This window comes from Leptopilina boulardi, unplaced genomic scaffold (assembly GCF_019393585.1).
Source record: "Leptopilina boulardi isolate dan_hultmark-lab unplaced genomic scaffold, ZJU_Lbou_2.1 LbouV2_150, whole genome shotgun sequence".
In the NCBI taxonomy this organism is placed as follows: Eukaryota; Metazoa; Arthropoda; class Insecta; order Hymenoptera; family Figitidae; genus Leptopilina; species Leptopilina boulardi.
In genome coordinates, this window is record NW_026137697.1 from 1,787,723 (window position 1) to 1,809,002 (window position 21,280).

A 21,280-nucleotide genomic window follows, 5' to 3' on the forward strand; every position below is an offset into this window, starting at 1 on the left:
ATTAGTACAAGTATTGAGAGATTCATCAGCAAAACCAATCACTAAAGTTTTGACCAAAAATCTTTTCAATGCAAGAAGAATATTATTAATGGAAAAAAGTTCACCATTCAAACCGAGAATTGATCAACTAATTAGAATCTTTATTGAATCTGGCGTGCGTTCAAAATGGCAGAATAACATAACAAATAACGAATTAATGCTTGATATTATCAATTACAATAAGGAAAATGTACAGAAACTTGAAGATTTTGGCGCTGTATCAAATTTAACTTGGGTACTTTTTTCAGTAACACTTTTGGGATTGTTACTATCGTTTTTGGTTTTCATTGGAGAATTATTGTTTCATCATTGAAAACGAAATTCAAATTTCAAATATACTTCATCTCCTTCTGAGGAATTAGAAATTATATTTGAAACAAGGAAAAAAAGAAATATTATTTTTTTTTCGACAATTTTGATAACTTAATTTATCGTTAATTGCACACACGTGTAATACAGATATACTTTTTTCATATATGTGACTATCAATATTTATTTTTACTAATTTTTCTCGATGGATAAAAAAAACATTAATCATATCTCACACAAGAACTGAATGAATTCACCTCTCTCTGGTAACAAATATGGGTGTCTTCTGTCTGTAAAATCTGCTCATTGAAAGATTCTCATGCTTTTGATATCCTTCGCCCCCTTTTCACGCCACATTATTGTCAAAAGACCTTTAGCGGACCGCCGCGAAGGCGAACGAAAAGAATGAAGCAAAAAGTTACAAACTGAAAAATCTAGTGCACAATATATATATATATATATATATATATATATATATATATATATATGAATAATATATATAATAAAAAAAAGAAGGTTACTTTTTTTTACTTTTAAATATAAAAACGCATTATTTGGTTTTATACCCTCAAAAAAAATCTTATGGGAAAATGATGCTTTTGAAGGATATGCGTTTCTCCTTCCTTATATCCTTTTCTGACATAAATATATAACAAAAAAGGAAAATAAGTTCACACGACTACACGGAAAAAAGATTTGTTTGCAACAAAATCGTTTGGTTAGGCAATTTTGGTTATTGCGTAACCAACACAGAAAATTAAAAGGCATTTAAAATAAGCTGCAACGTTTATTGTTTTAATCCAATTTTGCTTATTTTAATCCATTTTGGTATTAAAATAATCAAAATTGGATTAAAATTTTCTGCAACATGTAACTGCATAAAACTTCGGTAATACGTTCCTTAAAATTTTGTTACAGTTTCGTAATTCTCATGATTATTGCTGAATGAAATTTTAGTATCACGTAACTAAAAATTCATTACTGTAATAATATTTTCAGTGATGCTTTAGTTACTTTTATATAATTCAAATTAAAGTGCGTACTAGTAAAAATCCTAAAGCTGTAACAAAGTTTTGAGAAAATATTAAATTAATCCAATAAATCTTATTTTGGGTAAATTCAATTTTTAAGACGCATTTTGTTTTTGGTATTAATATAGGTTATATTTATATATATTCTTTATATGACAGAAAAAATAATAACATATATAATTCCAAGAATAGATTTTTAACACTTTTCTTTACTATATTTTTTATCCAAATTTTGTTGAAGTAACTTGAATTTTTGTTACAGTTTCGTAATTTTCAGGAAATCTCTTTCTTTTCAAAACTGTTTCGAAAATTTCAGTTACAATGTCTTAAATTTTCTGTTATACGGTTACTTGTTTTCCCCTTACGCAACTTAGAAATCAGTTACTTATTTAGAATTTTCAGTAACATTTTGTATTTTTAAGTAAAGTTTGGCAAATTTTCGTTAAAAGTAACTGACTTTAGCTTTCAGTAACAATATTTTGAAAATTATGATACTTTTGTATCTTAATTTTGACGGAAAATTCAGAACATTTCTAACAGTGCTGTTTCTGATAGGTTTTATCATTCCGTAAACGAAAATTTCTTATCAGCTTTAGTTTTTAAGAAAAACGGGTTTAAAATGTTCAAAAATCGCGTTTTTGGCTAACTTTGAGTACCTCTAACCTCTAACACTAAAACAAAAGGTCGTAGAACCTTCCACTTGGGCTTAATTTGAAGCTTAATGTTTTAACTATATAATCCCCAAAAATGACCTATCTTATGCACCATAACCTCAAAGTAATTTGTTATCCATTTTTGATTCCCTGAAATATTAATTTTGTAAAAGTTTGAGCGCGTACATCTAGTCCTTGAGGTTAAGGTGCAGTAATGTAATTTTTATGAACTACAGTCAAGGGATAAATTGAATTGAAGCTCAACAAAAAGGTTCACTTACCTTTGGTTTTATTGACTAAAGTTATTCAAATATTACCAAATAAGTTTTGTAGTTAAATACTGGTTACCAACAATTTTGAGGTTATTAATGAATAATATAATTTTAAGGGCTTGTAGTCTAAAGTTTAAATTTTATTTTAAGTTCAAATAAAAGGTTCTATGATCCTTTTTTCTTTGCTAAAGGTACGCGCTCAAACTTTTACAAAATTAATATTTGCGAATCAAAAATGATAACAAATGACTTTGAGATTATGGTGCAAAATAGGTCATTTTTGGGGATAATAGTTGAAACATTAAGCCTCAATTTAAGGTTCTACGACCTTTTATTTCAGTGCTAGAGGTACTCAAAATAGCCAAAAACGCGATTTTTGAACATTTAAAACCCGTTTTTTTCAAAAATTCAAGCTGATAGGAACTTTTCGTTTACGGATTTGTGTTCAGCATGAAAAAACAGGTCTAACATCTGCCGCACCAAAATCAGTGTTGGCCTACTGTGTAATAAGCGTTGCAGCTTATTTTAATACCTTTTAATTTTCTGTGAAATTTTGGTTGGCTGAAAAATCAGTTTACTTCAATCATATAGTTATATAATATAAAATTATTTGGTTGAAAATTTTTTATTTCCAACCAAATTTTGGATACGACAACTAAATAATTTTATTAACTATACTCAGATCGCTTTTCTCGCAGACAATAAAATAACATTGTTTGTCATAACAAAAAACACTCAACCAAATGTTTTGTTTGACTGTAATGATCTAAATACCAACAAAATTGTTTTGTTGCCCCAACCAAAATTTAGTTGCTCTCTGACTAAACATTTATAGTAAAAAGTTTTCCTCATTTTGAAACTTAATTTTTAAAATAAAAAATCTTTCAGCGAAGGATAAGAAACTCAACAAAACCCTTGCCTTATAAAATATCCTTCGATATATATCAATATAGCTCAATAAATCCAAATCTAATTCTCCCTTGTTCATCATCTCAAAACCAAAACCAATCACAATTTGCACACTTCTAGAATCCTATTTCCACACCCTATATTTGAAAATACGCAAACACATCATCATCATCATCATCGTTATCTGAAATCTCAAAAGGCGTGTTCTTATTCATCATCATCATCAGCAACCACTAATTAGAACGTGGAGTCTAAAAAGCCAAAGAGTCAACATATAATCTACGGTGTAAATGGATTTACGTGGGTGGTAAAGGAATAAGTTTCGGGCGGAGTTTAAAATTGTATCCACCTTCTTCAAAACGAACAACCATATATATGAGAACCAATAACAAACATCACCATTCAAATGGTGTGGTGTACCAGGTTCCTTTCTTCCTTGACTGCTCTTGCAAGAAGGCGGAGCCTGGCGTTTTCCTTTCCCTGATGTGTCAGGTTCTCTTCTCAACAGGCTAACTTAACTTTAGTCACGCAGATCGAGGAGCCTTAAGAGCCTGTCCTGAGGATTTAGTTTGAGTCGAGACCCCGAGCATAGAACAGGTCTTTTCGAGTCGGTTCTACTATTTTTTTTTTAGTTCCGTGTTGTCCTATTTCAATTCATTTTTTTTTCTTCTCTTTGACAAATATCGATCGTGATTTTGAACAATATCGTGTATTTTACTCTTATTGTGGAACTTAGTGCAAATAAATTGCAGTATTTTTTCATTGATGGCTGTCAGTACTCTCAACATGACACCATATCTCACAGGATATCCTTTTCAAGGTTAGTTTCAAAATCTTTTTTTTGGAAATATTAATTACTTTGATAAATCTGAATTAGGAAAATTAAATATTATTTTTAAAAATTATTTTGCTGATTCAGATTTAGAGAGTATAATTTAATGCTTTACGCTTGCGTTTTTTCAACTTTTGTTTGTATTTTGCGGTTTATTTTAATGATTGAAATTTCATTGTGAAAATAAAATTTTCGTCTGTTATTATAAATTTATATTATTATTCCAATATTATTTTATTAATACTCAGTGGGAAATTTACCATTGGCAGAAGAGTGGCCGCCAATATTGGACTATCATTGGTCCTATAATAACCCAATGGTTACCATCGGCAATTTCCCACACATAAACATTTAATTAAATCAAAGAAAAAATTACTCAGCAAAAAAATATTCACCTATGGTACAGAGAGATATATTTCTCTAGAATAGCGAAAACTTTCGCTGTTTTAGTATATAACATATCGCTGATCTAAAAGACTTTTTTGCGTGTAATTTTTTTTTGGTACACTGAAAAAAGGGTTTGGTATTGACAACCAAACGTTTGGTTGGTATTTAAACCAAAATTTTTTTGTTGAATCAACAAAATTTTAATTGTCTCAACCAAAATTTGTTTGACACAACCAAAATTAGAAAAAAAAACGATTTTTCCCTAACTAAAGTTTAATTGGAACAACCAAAATTTTGTTGATTCAACCAAAAAATTTGGATTACTTAAATACCAACCAAACGTTTTGGTTGTCAATACCAAACCTGCTTTTTTTCAGTGTTTTAATATGATTTTAAATTCCTTATAATATTCGTTCAAAATGAAAATTATAGAATTTTTAAAAAACTAAATGTAATAATAATTTGGTAAAATTAAAAAACTTTATATAATATCGCGAGAGAATTTACAACCAAACATATATATATATATATTTTTAATGACTTTACGATATGCCTTTCAACAGACAGAGAAAGAATATATATATATACGTTCCGACGGTATCCCGATAATTTACTAATATAACACCTGGAGCCAAAAAGCATATTATAAATCATTCGCCAAAATTGCTTTAATTGTGTTTAAATAAAAAAAACCGATTATCACACCATTCGTCCTTGTCAACATAATATGTTTTGGTTTTTGTTCACACGCACCTTCATTTCAAAAATTTTATTAAAAAAAAAAAAAAAAATCGAAAAAAAAAACCCTAATTCAATTAAATCATTCGAAAAAGAAAGAGTTAGGTCCGATATGAAAATTCTTCTTTGAATATATAATATATATATAAGAAGCGCGGCAACTCCTATAAATAAAATTACCATAATTAATCCTAATTAAACAAAATTTATTCCATAATTTGAAATGATCGAAAAAGAAAGATGATTGATAGATTCCTTTTTTCCCATATACTCATCATTTGAAAAAAAAAGTTGATTAATAGATATTACTCTTTTTGGAATCTTTTTTATTTCCTTTATCTCATCTCGACATTTTCAATGGGGTTGTAGAAAATGCAGGTCAACGAAAAAATAGAAAAGAGGGAGAGAAATTGGTCCATTTGAAAAGTGAAATGAGGCAATTTGACTTCTGAGCATTATAGGTGTTAGTAGGTGTCGAACGGTGCGGTCTTCCGCACTTTCGAGTGTGTATATATGTATATATATTCACCATGCGGTGGGACCTTTAATCTTTTCGGCGTTCTTTAATGGAATATATGAAAAGGGAGGGAGAGAGGGGGGAGGGGAAATGTTCTTCAGAGATGCACAGGTAGGTAATAGGTATAGATGCAGAACCACGATGGTGGGCGTATGAGAGAGAAAGACAGATACATCTTCGGACGTGGGTCTGAAACCTAATGTCTTATATCGGATCGGCCTCAGGCGACGGCGCGTTGATTGAAGCCTTCGAACTTATGGTACTCGCGCACACTCCAGTACTCTCTAAGTACATGTATCGATGAACATATACACTCCCACAACTTTGATATTCACTTTTTAACAATTTCATAAATTTTCTTTCTCTTTTGTTCTTATAAATAATTTTTTTTTTTTTTTTTTATTGTCCCCGTGTCACAATATAGACGTTTCACTTCAATAAATTTTTTTTTCTACGCGACTTTTGGACGGTATTAAACAAATTTTATTGGATCTAAATAAAATTTGTTTTCAATTTATTTAGCTGAGAAAAAAGTTGAAATAAATTAAATTTCTGGAAAATTTGATTCAAATAACTATTATCGCAAATAAATATATATATATATATATATATATATATATATATATATATATTTACTTAGATCAGATAATTTTTATTTGAAATAGCATTTTTCCAAATACAGAAATTATTGGTACAAATACAATTGAATGCGCAAATAAAAATTATTCGGTACAAGAAAATATTTATTTGATATAGTCAAGTAATCAGGTATTTTTTTTTTTCAGTTATATAATAATTAGCATTTTATTAATCAAACACTAATTAGTGTATTTGACATATATAATTAATTGGTTAATTTAAATAATTTAATCTATCATTCTGATTCGAATAATATTCACAGAATTAATAATTAATTTTGAAAATGTTAAAAATTAATTTTTTTTTTAAATTCTTCAAAATCCCCATATTTTCAATCATAAATTATTTTCGACCTTTCAATGATAATGAAATAAAATAATATTTGCTATATCCAAAAGATTTAACCAAACAGTCGTAATCGATTATACTATATTCATATAATATAATTAAGAGTCAGGATAATATTTATGGTACAATTGCGCGCATATAATGCGTGACAATATCCAAATGCAATTCTATAAACCTGCGTGCGAAATGATTTCGTGAAAAGCCGCGCTTTGATGTTATAAAAAGAAAGATAATAATGATAATCGTAAACACGCGTATATAACCAAAGGATCGCGGTTGCAATCTCAAAATTTATGAAGACGATGAAAGGAACAAGATAAATTTGATATGCTTCAGTAATAAATTTAATTCCTGTTATTAAAGCATAAAAGATGTTGTATTCTAATCTCTGCGATTCATCTTTTCCACATGCGAATATATATATATATAATTCATTTTTTAAGTGATCTCATAACACCTCTCTTTTATAAAACATTTCACTTATTTCTTTTCCAAAATTTTTCTTTTTTATACTCAATCTGAAAAAAAAATTTATTTGATTCAAATACCGGTGTATTTGGTTATTATTAAATAAATATTTATTTGAATCAAATATTTCAGTATTTGAAGCAAATACAATTTATTTGATTCAAATAAGAAATATATTTGATTCAAGTAAATATTTATTTGATAATAACCAAATACACCGGTATTTGAATCAAATAAATTTTTTTTTCAGTGTACGGAAAATTGTAAATTCGATCATATAATTAAACAGAAAAAAAATCTTTACCTGGAATAGCGATAAGTTTCACTGGAACAGCGATATGTTTCACTAAGAAAGTTTTCGTTATTCTAGAGAAACGTATATAGCTGTTTCAGATAAAAAAATTTTTCTCTGTAAGAATTGTAAATTAATAAAAAAAAACTCTTTAAGACAGACAGTCCGAGCGCATTATTAACCCTTTTATGGTATTATATATAATATATACGGCAAACTGGGAGCGATTCGCGCGCGCAATAATGCGTCAAGCATGAAAATTGCGGCAACAAGCGTGCAAACTATAACTTAATCGAAAATGCTGCTGAATCTACACTAATAAAAAATTTCTATTTCATCACTTGCCAATTTTTTTTTCTTTTTTTTTTTTTCACTCAAAGAGAGCCACCGTGAAGTCGCGCAAAAGCCCTTAGGGAATATTCCCTTATAAATAACGAGAGCGCGAACGTTCATTTCAAATCAAAAATTCGAGTCATATCGCTTCGTCAATCATGGGTCATTATATACGATCAGCCGAAATCAATTGCTCCTTATCAATAATAATCTTAATATGTACCGAAAAAAAAAAATTATTATTGTCAGTTTATGCAGGGTGGTCCCATTCTCGTGAATTAATCGCATCGATAAATATCAATTTTCTAATTATAACTTCGCTCTTTTTTGATACTTTGTTTTTTTTTTGAACAATTATTTATTTTTCATTAAAATCATTTTTTTTCCTTCATTTTTCAATCACACTTAACATATATTTAGCGTAATAATTATTATTATCATGATAAATAATATATGTTGAATAGATAATATTGTAACATTATAATATATATGTAAATTTTTCATAATAATGATTAGATGATGCAAATTTAACGAAATAATTGTAAAAAAATAGCAACATTATGGTATAAATTTAATAGAAAAATTGTAATCTTAGAATATCGCTGGGATTACCATTTCGTTATTAGTAAGGATGATATAGCTAATTTATATTAGTTACTATTTAATTAGTTAGCCTAACCATTTCGTTAGTAAGGCAACTAATTAAAATATAGTTATTTCCAAACTAATTAGTTAAACCAACTAATAAAATAGTTATGCCAACCAATAAAAATAGTAACAGCTAATAAATTAGTAGCAATAACTAAAAAAATGGTATTCCCACACGGAAAGAAAAGGAATGGTTGGGCCAACCATAGGTATTGATAAATACGTCCCATCAATATTATATGGTTACCACAACCATATCTTTAGTTGATACACACAGAAAATTAAAAGGCATTAAAATAAGCTGCAACGCTTCTTATTTTAATCCAATTTTGCTTATTTTAATACCAAAATGGATTAAAATAAGAAAAATTGGATTAAAATAAGAAGCGTTGCAGCTTATTTTAATGCCTTTTAATTTTCTGTGCAACCATAGTATATGGTTGGCGCAACCAAAGGTCAGGTTGACACATCAAATTTGCAATTTTTCGTCATTTTGATGTGACAACCTAACCTTTGGTTAGGCCAACCATACTATGGTTGTATCAACTAAAGATATGGTTGTGGTAACCATATAATATTGATGGGACGTATTTATCAATACCTATGGTTGGCCCAACCATTCATTTTTCTCCGTGCAACTAATTTTTTACAAACTAAAATTTTTTTTGCAGTAAAGTGAAATCATCATTAAATTTCATCAAGTATAGAAATTTTCCTATCAGGGCCCCAGTAGGGAATGAAACAACACACCTGATCAGGGCCAAATGTGAATTTTCTAATCAGGACCACAACAGGCGCGGCGTTTCATTCCCTAATAGGGCTCTGACCTGGTTGAAACAGGAAACCCGACCGGGACCAAACCAGGCTCTGTTCGGGCCCCGGTTTTAATCGAAATAGAGCTTTTTATGTATGGCCCCAATCTGGTTTCCTATATGTTTCATCCGAACTTGGAGCTTCCTGATGTGGGCCCTGCCAGGGCCCTTTCAAAATTGCTTCACGGGTTTAAATATACAGTACTTAGAGGAAAATATAAAATTTTTATTACTTCATTTTTGAAAAGTATATCAGTATAAAAATTAAAAAATGAATTCGCGTTTTGACAATTTTTTTTTTTTTTCGAACATATTTATAAAGAAAAATCTTTAAGGTCGATCGAAAATATGTGGATATTCCGCCTAAAGGTTACAAACACTATGCCGAGACACGGTGAAGAGGCTATATTTCGCTTTGGGTCTTGATGCGCGCGCATCAAGTGTACGGCGGGGCGGCGTCTTTTGATCTTGTCTGTAATCCCGTCGGGCCCCGCGGCCTAACTGACGTCATTGCCAAGGTGTCCGCCATCTATATGAGTATTTGCGTCCCCCTCTTTACATACATATATAGATATATACACGTATGAGTATTTCTTACATATATATATGTATAAGTCCACCCTTACTGCGCCTATTGATGGACTCGTTTATGTATATATATACGAATCCAAATGAAACAAAAGTACCTTATATTTACATCAATTGAAATCAATTTTTTATATTCAATTATTAAGTAAATAAACCTCCACTTTATTCTATAATTTATTCATTAAAAATCCCTTTTAACATTCACATGAAAAAAAAATGTAGAATTTTTACCCCAAAATCGGTATAAAAATTACCTGCAACAAATTTTATCCTAGTTGAGGGCGCCACCGTCTATGTGAATTAGCATTGGTGAAAATTACCCGCAACAAAATTTATCCAGCGTTTTTTCTGTGTTTGGGAAAAGAAATTTTTAAAAAATGTTTCAGATAAGTCAATTTCTATTTTAAATCCGATTTTCTATTTTGTGAAAAGAAAATCTCAATAGATAAAGATCTCCAAAGAATATTGAAAAGAAGTTTTCTGATTAGAATCAAAATGGATCCATTCAGCTATATATAATTGGTTATACAAAACGCATTTACTGATAAGGTCAGCAAAAGTCAGAAACAATGGTATATCGTATCCAATTATGCTGAAAACTCGTAAATAAAAAATCTTTTTAAAACGACGACTCCGCCTAGCATTTGATTTCTAAATTCTCATCTTTTTTTTTTTTTTAATAGAAAAATACCAAATCATTTTTTTATATTCCTCAGTAAATAAATATAAATTCTAATTAGAAAAGAGATTTTCTTGTGAAATCCATAACTTTTTTTTTTCTTCAAAGGATATATATATGAGAAATAAAAGAAAGGCGAGGATGAGGACGAAAAAAAGGTGAATGCGAGAAGAAGCGCGGATTTATACTGCTGGCAGCAAAACCACGGCCGTAACTTCTGTCGGATGGACGAATAAGGTTTGTCCGTCCGTCTGTATGTTTGTCCGTGGCCGCATTATAATATCGCGCACAGGGTTTTGTCGGCCCTGCGCGTACACGCGAGCTGTGTATCTCATTTGTTTCTTTGCCGCGTGGCCCAGCGCATAATATTTGTTTGACTTCGTAATTATAGTTACGTTAATTAAGAGGGGTAATTACCAGTAATTAGGTGTGCGCACGTTTAAGCGGCACCTTGCGTGCGTCTCATTTTTTCTATATTCTGTCCCTACTTTTGCTTTTTACGATCTACCTTTTACCTTACTTTGCGAAAATTCTCTCTCTGATGTGAAAAATCTCATCTCTATTAATAATTATATATGCATTCATTAATTTCTTTCCTCCGTCGGCGTTATTCGCAAAAGAATTTTAAAGATAAAAAAAATTCAACAGCCAAAAAAATAGAATCAATGTGAATCGTTTTTTTTTTAATTTTCTAGGTCAGGGACGAGTGAATCAACTCGGAGGAGTTTTCATTAATGGACGACCACTGCCAAATCACATTCGTCTAAAAATTGTCGAAATGGCAGCGAATAATATTCGACCATGCGTTATTTCGCGACAACTTCGAGTTTCTCATGGTTGCGTGTCAAAAATTTTGAATCGCTATCAAGAAACGGGATCAATCAAGCCAGGAGTTATCGGTGGCAGTAAACCCCGTGTCGCTACACCGGAAGTTGAAGCTAAAATTGAAGACATGAAGAAACAAAATCCAGGAATGTTCAGCTGGGAGATAAGGGAAAAATTGATAAAGGTCAGTTGATATGTACCAAGTTTTTCGAAAAATAAAGAATTTGTTCAAAAAATTTTTTTGAATTTTCCCGTAATGAAATAAAAAAAATTTCATTTCAATTTTTAATTAAATAATATACTAACTAGTTTCTCGAATGGTTTTGCCAGCAGGACGGTCTTTGTGAGAAAACAGGAGCTCCATCAGCCTCCAGCATTTCGAGGTTACTTCGTGGTCCATCAGCTCAAATGAAACACTGTGATGACCCTCGCAGAAATCATTCAATTCACGGAATTCTCGGTAAGTTATTTTCTAATTTATATATTAATTTTAAGTATACTACACTGAAAAAAAATTTTTTTAATTAAAATACTCGATTACTTTTGACTATTACCAAATAAATATTTATTTGATAATAGTCATAAGTAATCGAGTATTTGAAACAAATAAATTTTGTTTCAGTGCAATAGTCTTAAAATTTAAAAAAAATTCCATTATTTTTAAAAATAACAATTTTTTGGCATAAAATTGTTTTTCATGTAATAAACACTAAAAATATTTTTTTCTCTTCGAAGATGACATTAATCATCTCTTTCATTTTTGACATATATTAATAAATATAAATGAGAGTCGCGTATGTAATTTATTAGCCAAAAATTGAAATTCGATAATTTTTATGACAGTCGAGTAATAATAAAATGGCAATTTAAACAACTTATGATCGATAAATATGTTATTAAATAATAACATTAAATTCACTTTATACCAACAAATTTCACTTTAATATATAATAAACATTTCGTTACATTTTTATCGAGCAGAAAATCACGTTATGTGAACATTTCGAAATTTTGAAATCTGGGTCCTTCCGCCTATATATATATGCATGATCGAGAGTTAAGCGTAATTATAGTCCGCCCGAAATTAAGTTAATTAACCTAAGGTATAGCCATGGAACGATAACATGTATATACGCAAACGCCTTCATTTTGCCACTCTCTGTGAAAATTATATTTAGAATCTTAACATTATATATTTTCTCGACATCAGGAAAATAATTATTCAATTATTAAATATTGTTGCAAGAATTAATTAATTTTTATTTTTTAATAATTAAAATTAGAAAAAAATTCCAATTAAATAATAATTAACTTAAACAACAAATGAAATTAAAAAATAGTTTTAATATATAATTTTTCAGCATGAAATAATAAGTATTAAAAATAATTTAATAGGATAAGAAAATATATAGATTCCGTCGGCATACTTGTAAAGAAACTCACTTGTTGTTGTTCTTTTTTTTTTTTCATAATCGCGCCGCGAAAGAACAGCGCGAGAAATATTAGGCGTCCTGCGGCGCGTGGATGTGTCAAGTTTATTATCTTGTCTGCTGGATTTGGTTTGATTAGATTAGTCTGGTAAAATTCGGACTTTAATCCCTTACACATAACAATTTTCGTAGAAACTTTTTTTATAAACTTAAAAAATTTTTCAAAAAAATTATTAAAAGAAAACTTAAATTTCTTTTGAAAAAAAAAAATCCGATTACAATAAAATCTATATAGTAGCGCGTTCCGGTCGTTTCATTTATCATCAAAAACGTTCTTTCACGCAATTATTACGAATTTCTCTGAATCAAGTTCTATTTTTTTTTTTCAAAATGTAGTTCAGCTGCGAAGAAAAATTAAACTCTTCTCGCTCGAACAATTCTTGTAACTATCGCAGTATGATCATAAAGAAATCGAGGACTTAATTTTCAAAGACAACTAAACCGCAAAATAATGGTCATTGTCCTGGAAAACAGGGAGAGAGAAAGAGAAAGAGAGAGAGAGGGGTAAACAAAATTATTACACGCGCATTCCTTTATAATTTCGAGTGTCGTAAGCGATGGCAAATTTCCACGAAAGAATCTTCTATAAGGCTCTCTCTGCTGATCCTAGGGAGGCAGGTAACCTGATGAGGATAAGATGAAGGGCGCGCACAGAACGACCAAGAAATATTATAGAGAGAGAGAGAGGGAGAGTTGAAATAAGTAGCGGAAGAGCGAAAGAGAAAGAAAAAAAAAGTGTACTAGGAAATCGCTGCGTGTGGTCCATCAGAAGCTATTCTCATTTTATTTTCCATAATCCAATTTTACGCAGAAAAAATTAAAATTTCATTTCAATAATATACTCAGAATTCCAACAATATTTTTGATTAATATATAATCAGAAATTGATGTTGGTTGAGTCAACACTGATTTATAATTTAGCAGAGTACTGATTAAAATTAATACCAATAATGGGTGTAAAAAAACTGGTCCGTGTAACTAATAAAAGAACCCTTAAAAATTATCTCAGTATCTGTTAAGTACTGAGTACTGTACTACTGGTAGTACTGAGTACTGAACTACTGGTAGTACTGAGTACTGAACTACTGAGTACTGAACTACTGAGTACTGAACTACTGAGTACTGAACTACTGAGTACTGAACTACTGGTAGTACTGCGTACTGAACTACTGGTAGTACTGAGTACTGAACTACTGGTAGTACTGAGTACTGAACTACTGGTAGTACTGAGTACTGAACTACTGGTAGTACTGAGTACTGAACTACTGAGTACTGAACTACTGGTAGTACTGCGTACTGAAGTACTGGTAGTACTGAGTACTGAACTACTGGTAGTACTGCGTACTGAACTACTGGTAGTACTGAGTACTGAAGTACTGGTAGTACTGAGTACTGAACTACTGGTAATACTGCGTACTGAACTACTGGTAGTACTGAGTACTGAACTACTGGTAGTACTGAGTACTGAACTACTGGTAGTACTGCGTACTGAACTACTGGTAGTACTGATTACTGAACTACTGGTAGTACTGATTACTGAACTACTGGTAGTACTGAGTACTGAACTACTGGTAGTACTGAGTACTGAACTACTGGTAGTACTCTCCTACCAGTAATGATGAGTTCATGACCAAAGTTATTAGTTCAATACTGACTATTCATTTAAATGATACCGGAAATCATTACTGATTTAATACTCGTTCAGTGCGCAAGAGACCATTAATTCAACAGTACGCAGACAATGCTTTAATGACTACATGTACCGCATCACTAATCACCTAATTATCCCAATACAACCTCGGGTGTTTATTCCAGCGGTGCGAATATTTCTGAGGTGTCACAAGGCGACGCCAATTATTATTATTATTATTATTATTATAACCGGAAGAAAAATTGAATCTTGATGAAGTAGATGATACATTGATTTAAGGACTCTGCGGTTAAGTTAATGAAGCGAGGAATCCTTGCGGTCCCGGCGAATTGAGATGCGCGGCCCTTCTTGGCCCCCGAGGGTTGCAGGAAGTTTATTATTCTCCGGGACAGTAGCTCATCGTGTGGATGAAGAGATGCGCGGTATTTTCTTTTTTTTTTTTTTTTTTTATAAAGACCCAAGATCAGTGCTGAAGGGTCGCAGAAAGCGCGTCATAAGGTACCTCTCGGAGAAATATATATAGTTAGGTATGCTCCGCGAAGCGTCGCCGAGGATTTACGATCTTGCGCGCTCTTTAATCTTGACGATGCGACCGCCAAGCAACTGGTGGCTTTTGATTTGCCTTGATTCTGGGTATATAACTGCTATTGATTTAGATCCTCGGTTCTTCTAACTTTTTCCATTATCTCTCCGCAAATAGTTTCTTCTTCTTCGATATTTGTTCCTAAGAAAAATAGATTATAGACTGGTGTTACAATTAAGATATTGTAAAGGGTATATTGTACATTAGCATAACAAATGGTCCACTCCATTTTTCAAAACATCTTCGTTTTTTTTTTCAGGCATATTAGTCGCGCTTTCTAAAGCAATGTCAGCACTTTTACATATTTTTCTTGAGAAAAATTTCCAACGATACATCCCCCTGAAACCTTGTTTGATTCGTCACGTGAAAATTGGTAAACGTCGACCAAGTATTTGTATTTGAATTATCGCGTGGCTCGTATACCGTTCCGTTCCGCATCGTCCGCTTCTCGCCCGGAGGAAAGGAAGGAAGGGACATGTCAAAGAACTTAATTCCTCTGTGGCGGGCCCCTAATTTCTCCGGTGTTTTAGTTTAGTATAGGTTAGGTTGGCATGGCTATAATCAGAAGGGATTTAATGGTGGGTTACGTGGCCTGGCTTGTGAACTGTGGGCGTGTACCACTCGCGCTTCCTATCTTCAATATCTGACGTCTAGCACGTGCTGAAGCTAAAAACACTTAGGTCGCGCGCATATATACGCGAAACTAAATTAATATCAAAAATCAATGATTTGCCTTTATATTGAATTTCGAATTCATTTTTTTTGTTTCAGGTGGAAGTAGTGGTGATGATTCGGACACTGAAAGTGAGCCTGGAATTACTCTCAAGCGAAAACAACGAAGAAGTAGAACAACATTTACAGGCGAACAACTTGAACAATTGGAAGCTGCATTTCATCGAACCCAATATCCTGATGTCTACACCAGAGAAGAATTAGCACAAAAGTAAGTGATAAAGAAATTATAGTAAAATATCTCCCTGTTAACACAATTATCTAATTGGTAATTAATTTTCAGAACAAAATTAACGGAAGCAAGAGTTCAAGTTTGGTTCAGCAATAGACGAGCAAGATTACGAAAGCAGATCAACAGTCAGCAAATCAATGCCTTCAATACAATGAGCCTACAGAGCTTTCAGCCGCAACATTACAGTAGTACTCCTGATAGTTATCAAACATACAGTCAAACCTCAGCAGCAACAACTCCTGCTGGATATTCTCAGGCTTACAATTATAATGACAATTATTATACATCTCAGCAACAATGGCCAAGATCTGATAACTATGGGTAAGTTAAAATAATCCTTCTCTCCTATTTAAAAATCTAGAAACAAAATATATATTAGCTCAACTCCCATTGCTATAGTAATAAAATATCAGATTCAAACTAGCTTTTTGAAATCATCTGGCAACATATTTCCATGACGAATTTCACAAATACGTGAAATGGCATATAAGAAAAACGTGAGCGGAAGTAGAAATGGTCCGAGACCCCCCATTGAGAGAGGATCGAGAGAGGCCTCTTTTGAAAAAAGAAAAATCGCGCGACGTTTCTTTTCGTATAGTATATAGTGGCATCAGAGGCGTTGAAAACAATTAATTCAAGTATTGTGGAGTAATAATAGGTTGAAGTTTGCAAAAAGGGAGTGCAGCAAGTGAGTAGATTCAGTCAAGTTGGATACAGTGTGGATCGCTTGCGGTCGGGACCCTCCGGTGTGGTCCGCAATTATCTTCCTTGCCCCGTAATGAAACGCTACCGGCTAATAATCCAGCCAGTGAAGTGCTGATCCTTCCCGCTATTCCACTCCTACTAAGTTAAAGACCATGTCAAACATTTCCATCGAACAAGATATACAATATTTTCCAAATATATATATTTTTTATTCTATTTAGTTTTTTTACGAAATTAGTTTTGAAACTTTTTAAATTGAAATCTAATTTAATGAAAATAATCTAAAAAAAAAGCGAAATAAAATCTTGTGAAAGAGACGTGAAATATGCGCCTGCGCCAAGAAACACCTACCAATTGAAATTACGTCTTTTACCCTATCACGTTCTTGCCACTGACGTGTATACTTATACTCTCAACACACGCACAATTTAACTTCTGCTTCAATGACTCAATTCCCAACAATCATGATAATATCCCCCTTTGGCGAGAATTAATTTCATATTGTGAAAATTTATTTCTTAACGTTATATTCGCTTTCTTATATATGATTATTTTATAAACGGCTACCAATTAAGATATATTCGCGCAATTAAAATTTCCCTGATTTGATATAATTAACACGTGTGTGTGTGTGCATATATATTGATAAACTATATTTGATGAAAAATTATTAATTGCAATCGCGTGTGTATAGATCTTAAACGTATAATGAAAAGAAGAGGGAAACGATCTTTTTAAAAGACTTAACAATTTTTTTACTGTTCAGAAAGAGGCATCAGAGGGGGGGATTCAAAGTACGCCGCTGAGTCGCGGCAACTCATCTCGACACGCCCTACAAAAATAATTCCTTCACCATAACTATTCCTATTGGCTTTGCAACCGGTATAAAATCTTTGATTACAGACCGGAATGTCTTCGAGAGTGGACGCTTATTAAAAATATTGTCACTTTCGAGAAAAAAAAAAAAAAGATACTTAAAAAGTAAATACTATATAAATCGAAACTCTGTATATAGGAGATAAATCGCTCTTGGACTAAAAATAGATAAAAGTAAAAAAATTTTATTACTTCAACTGCTATTAAGAGTCTCTATAATGAAAATATAAATTATGCATTTATTGCCGTTTAGCTCTCTGCATTGGAAATTATGTTAATTTAACTATTGCACACTTGTATATATATATATACATTTGAAGCTTCATTCCAACAAATTCTTACTTTGCATTTTTTTTGTCGTCAATTTTTACAACGCAGTTAAACATACAATTGGTTTTATTTATTAATATTAATATTACCGTTGCTAAAGAAAAATATAAACTATATTTTATTAGAAACTATAGCAACGGTTGCTATAGTAACTGTTACCATGGCAACCGTACTACTCTCTAAATCTGAATCAGTAGAAATTTTACTAATTCAATCAGTACTTTTCATTTTAACTGAAGTTTCAGTTATTTTTTGAAATTTACTAATATAATTAGTAAGCAATAGAAAATAACCTATGTAAATCAGTAATTTGTATATAACATAACCTTTAAAATTAACTATTAAATCAGTAGATTTTATGGCTGCCGCCATATATTTATATTACTGATTCAATCAGTATCACAGAAAAAACGCTGGGTAAATTTTGTTGCTGGTAATTTTCACCAATGCTAATTCACATAGACGGTGGCGCCCTCAACTAGGATAAAATTTGTTGCAGGTAATTTTTATACCGATTTTGGGGTAAAAATTCTACTTTTTCTTTTGTGTGTAATTGATATTTTACTAATTGAATCAGTAAATTTCTACTAATCAGTTGCTCAATTGTCGCTATGGCAATTAGTAGATTTCTACTGCTAATCAGTGAAATATAACTGATTCAGATTTAGAGAGTAAACTGTAAGACGGACGGACGCTAAAGCGAAACTATAAGGCTTTCGGACATGAACCACAAAACCCTAAAAAAGAAAAGAAAAAAATTTTGCAAGATACTATTTTGAATTGAAAAATATTGGGGTGCAAGTGTTTTCTTAACTGATTACAATTAAAGTGTTTTTCGGTATATATATATATATAAGAGAAAGGTGCGAGAGGAAGGAGTGTCTCAAGAGGTGTGCTTGGAAGTATATAGAGGCTTTAAGAAAATTATTATAGCAGGGGCGAGTTACGAGCGAGAAGATCGTTTTATGTATTATAGTTTGTAAAAACTCACAGGGGCTTTTGCCGCCTTTTAATTTTGGATTCTGACCATATTTTTTTTTTTTTTTGCAGATTGTTCAACGCCTCCCACTACGGTGGCGGTAACTTGGCCTCAAATTTGGCCTCAAGCAACCTAAATTTAGGCAGCCTGGGAGGCAGTGTCAGTCCGACGACAGCAGCTACCAACATGAGCACGTGCATGATACAGGGTGCTTCCTCGGGTGTTCACACTTCCGGAATGGGACATCATCATCACGTTACACCACACAGTCCAAGTGAAGCCAAAAGTGGCTATCCATATTTGGGCGGTATTGACACTCAAGTCTGTGGTCGAGTTCATTAACAATTTTCCGCATATAAAAATTCAAAAAAAAAATTTTCGTCTTTGGAAAATGATGCACCTTTTGTATATATACATATCTTTTTAGAATTAGATAGTACTGTGTAAATATTAAATTATTCGGTAATTATTAATTGCAAAATTTGAAAAAATGTAAAGCGATGGATCTCATTGGCTTATAGAGGATTTGAAAAGAGGAAACATTTTTGAAATTTTAAAAAAAGATTAAAATATTTGCAATTTTATAGATTTTTTTTTTTAATAGACCCAGTGAAAATAATATTAATGACTAACTTGAGCATATTTTTCACTTTTGAATTTGTGATATATTAGAGGAATAAAATTTTATTTCAGTGTTTTCTAAACTGAAATTTTATTGTAAGAAATCGAAAAAATAATCGTAAGAATAAAGAATAATTTTAAAAGAACAAAATTTGTAACTTAAATAAGCGGTTTTAAGTGCTTTAAATAGTATAATACATAATAGTAACGATTTTAAGCTTCCTGTTATTAGAATAAAAATTCTTTTCCTTCATCTTTTCGACTGCTATATACGAATTTACGCATATATTATAGCTATATTATGATCTGTACGATTGAATGTTAAAAAATAAATCATCGTTTCTTAAATTATTTTTTTGTTATTCTCTACTATACCAGTGCAACCTATTTTCAATTTGTAGTTTCAATTACATGTTTTATAATTATTTTTTTTTTTATCTCAATTTTCTAAAAATTTGCAATTTTTCCTTATTATGACAAAAAAAAATAAAATTTTCATTCAACTTGAAATAAATCATTTCGAAAATATGAATTTTTAAAACAGTAATTTGGAGATATAAATACGGGGAGAACAGTTCTTGAAGTTAAAAATAGACTTCAAAGGTAAGTCAGCATTTTATACAATTTTTACTCCTTACGGAGTTATTGTAAAGGAATCAAATTTTACCTCTCTACTCTCTAAATCTGAATTAGTAAAAATGTTTACTAATTTGAATTAGTGACTCACTTCTTGCTTCTGAATGCATTTGCTTCTGAATGCTTTTGCCTTTGAATTAGTAACTTTTACTAACAATTAGTAAAATTTAACTATAATTCAGAAGCAAAAAGTGAGTCACTAATTCAAATTAGTAAACATTTTTACTAATTCAGATTTAGAGAGTAGGTTTAACCCCAAAAGAGTGTAACTTTGTAACAATTTTTACATTGTGAAAAAACCGAGAAATTATTAAAGAAAGCCGGAGTGAAAAATGTAAGAGACCTTTATAGAATTCCATATTACGGATTAAAATTTGAACGCACCTAATATTTTTACACACTGCATCAAAGTGTTTTGATATAAATAAATGTTGAACCCACCCAGTTGGATGTCTTATATATATATGTACACAGTGCCGACAATCGGATACACACAGTGACAACGAGCAATCAGCCTGCCGTATATCTACGGGTCCTGTCGCCACGCATTTGTACCCATTGTGTCTCCCATAGTAGGTGGTCGGTTCTCCAATGTCTAGCACACAGAAAAGTTGCCGGCAGTTGAATCTTGTCTTTTTTGCGTTTGTCTTTAGATCTTTTTCGTTTCGCTTCAATCGTCTCTCTTTCTCTCTCTCTCTCTCTCCTCATGTCGTTTTCTTCAACCACATTTTATTTCCCATAAAAAAAATCTTCACTCTCTTGGAATCCTATTGTTATAATATATATGTATATATCCTCTAACAGTAAATTTACTCCTCATAAAATGGTTAACAAAACTGTTTCCTCTTTTAACAAAAACATATTGATAATCATTTAAACGACCGAAATTAGACACCGTATACAACATTTTCCTTTTTTTCACACGCATTTATTTTTTTTTCTTCTCAAGAATAAATTTATTTCATGTTTCTCATTAATTTTACGATTTATTGTGATTTGTTTCATATACCATAACTCTGATTAAATGTTAATCAGTGGTTTTTTTTTCCAATAAAAATTATTAGTTAAAATTTTCATTTTAAAGAATTTTTATAGATACGGCCCAGGTGAAAAAATTAACGTTACT

General features: G+C 31.3%; 1 protein-coding gene and 1 long non-coding RNA gene across 4 annotated transcripts in view; one reads left to right on the forward strand and one right to left on the reverse strand.

Annotated features, from left to right (window-relative positions):
- The window catches only part of LOC127291689 (uncharacterized), a 114,063-nt gene that overhangs the window by 10,124 nt on the left and 82,659 nt on the right, over positions 1 to 21,280 (reverse strand). The gene's annotated exons all lie outside the window — the stretch shown is intronic.
- Positions 3,706 to 19,813, forward strand: LOC127291683 (protein gooseberry-like). Of its 2 annotated transcripts, none has more exons than XM_051320911.1 (6): positions 3,706 to 4,033; positions 11,190 to 11,503; positions 11,653 to 11,779; positions 15,815 to 15,986; positions 16,059 to 16,328; positions 18,969 to 19,813. In XM_051320911.1, exons 1-6 carry the CDS (start codon positions 3,979 to 3,981, stop codon positions 19,237 to 19,239), a joined length of 1,209 nt encoding a protein of 402 aa, XP_051176868.1. In that variant the 5' UTR covers positions 3,706 to 3,978; the 3' UTR covers positions 19,240 to 19,813. The 2 variants fall into 2 exon arrangements, with proteins under 2 accessions (XP_051176868.1, XP_051176867.1); XM_051320910.1 differs by having other exon boundaries at positions 3,710 to 4,033; positions 11,650 to 11,779.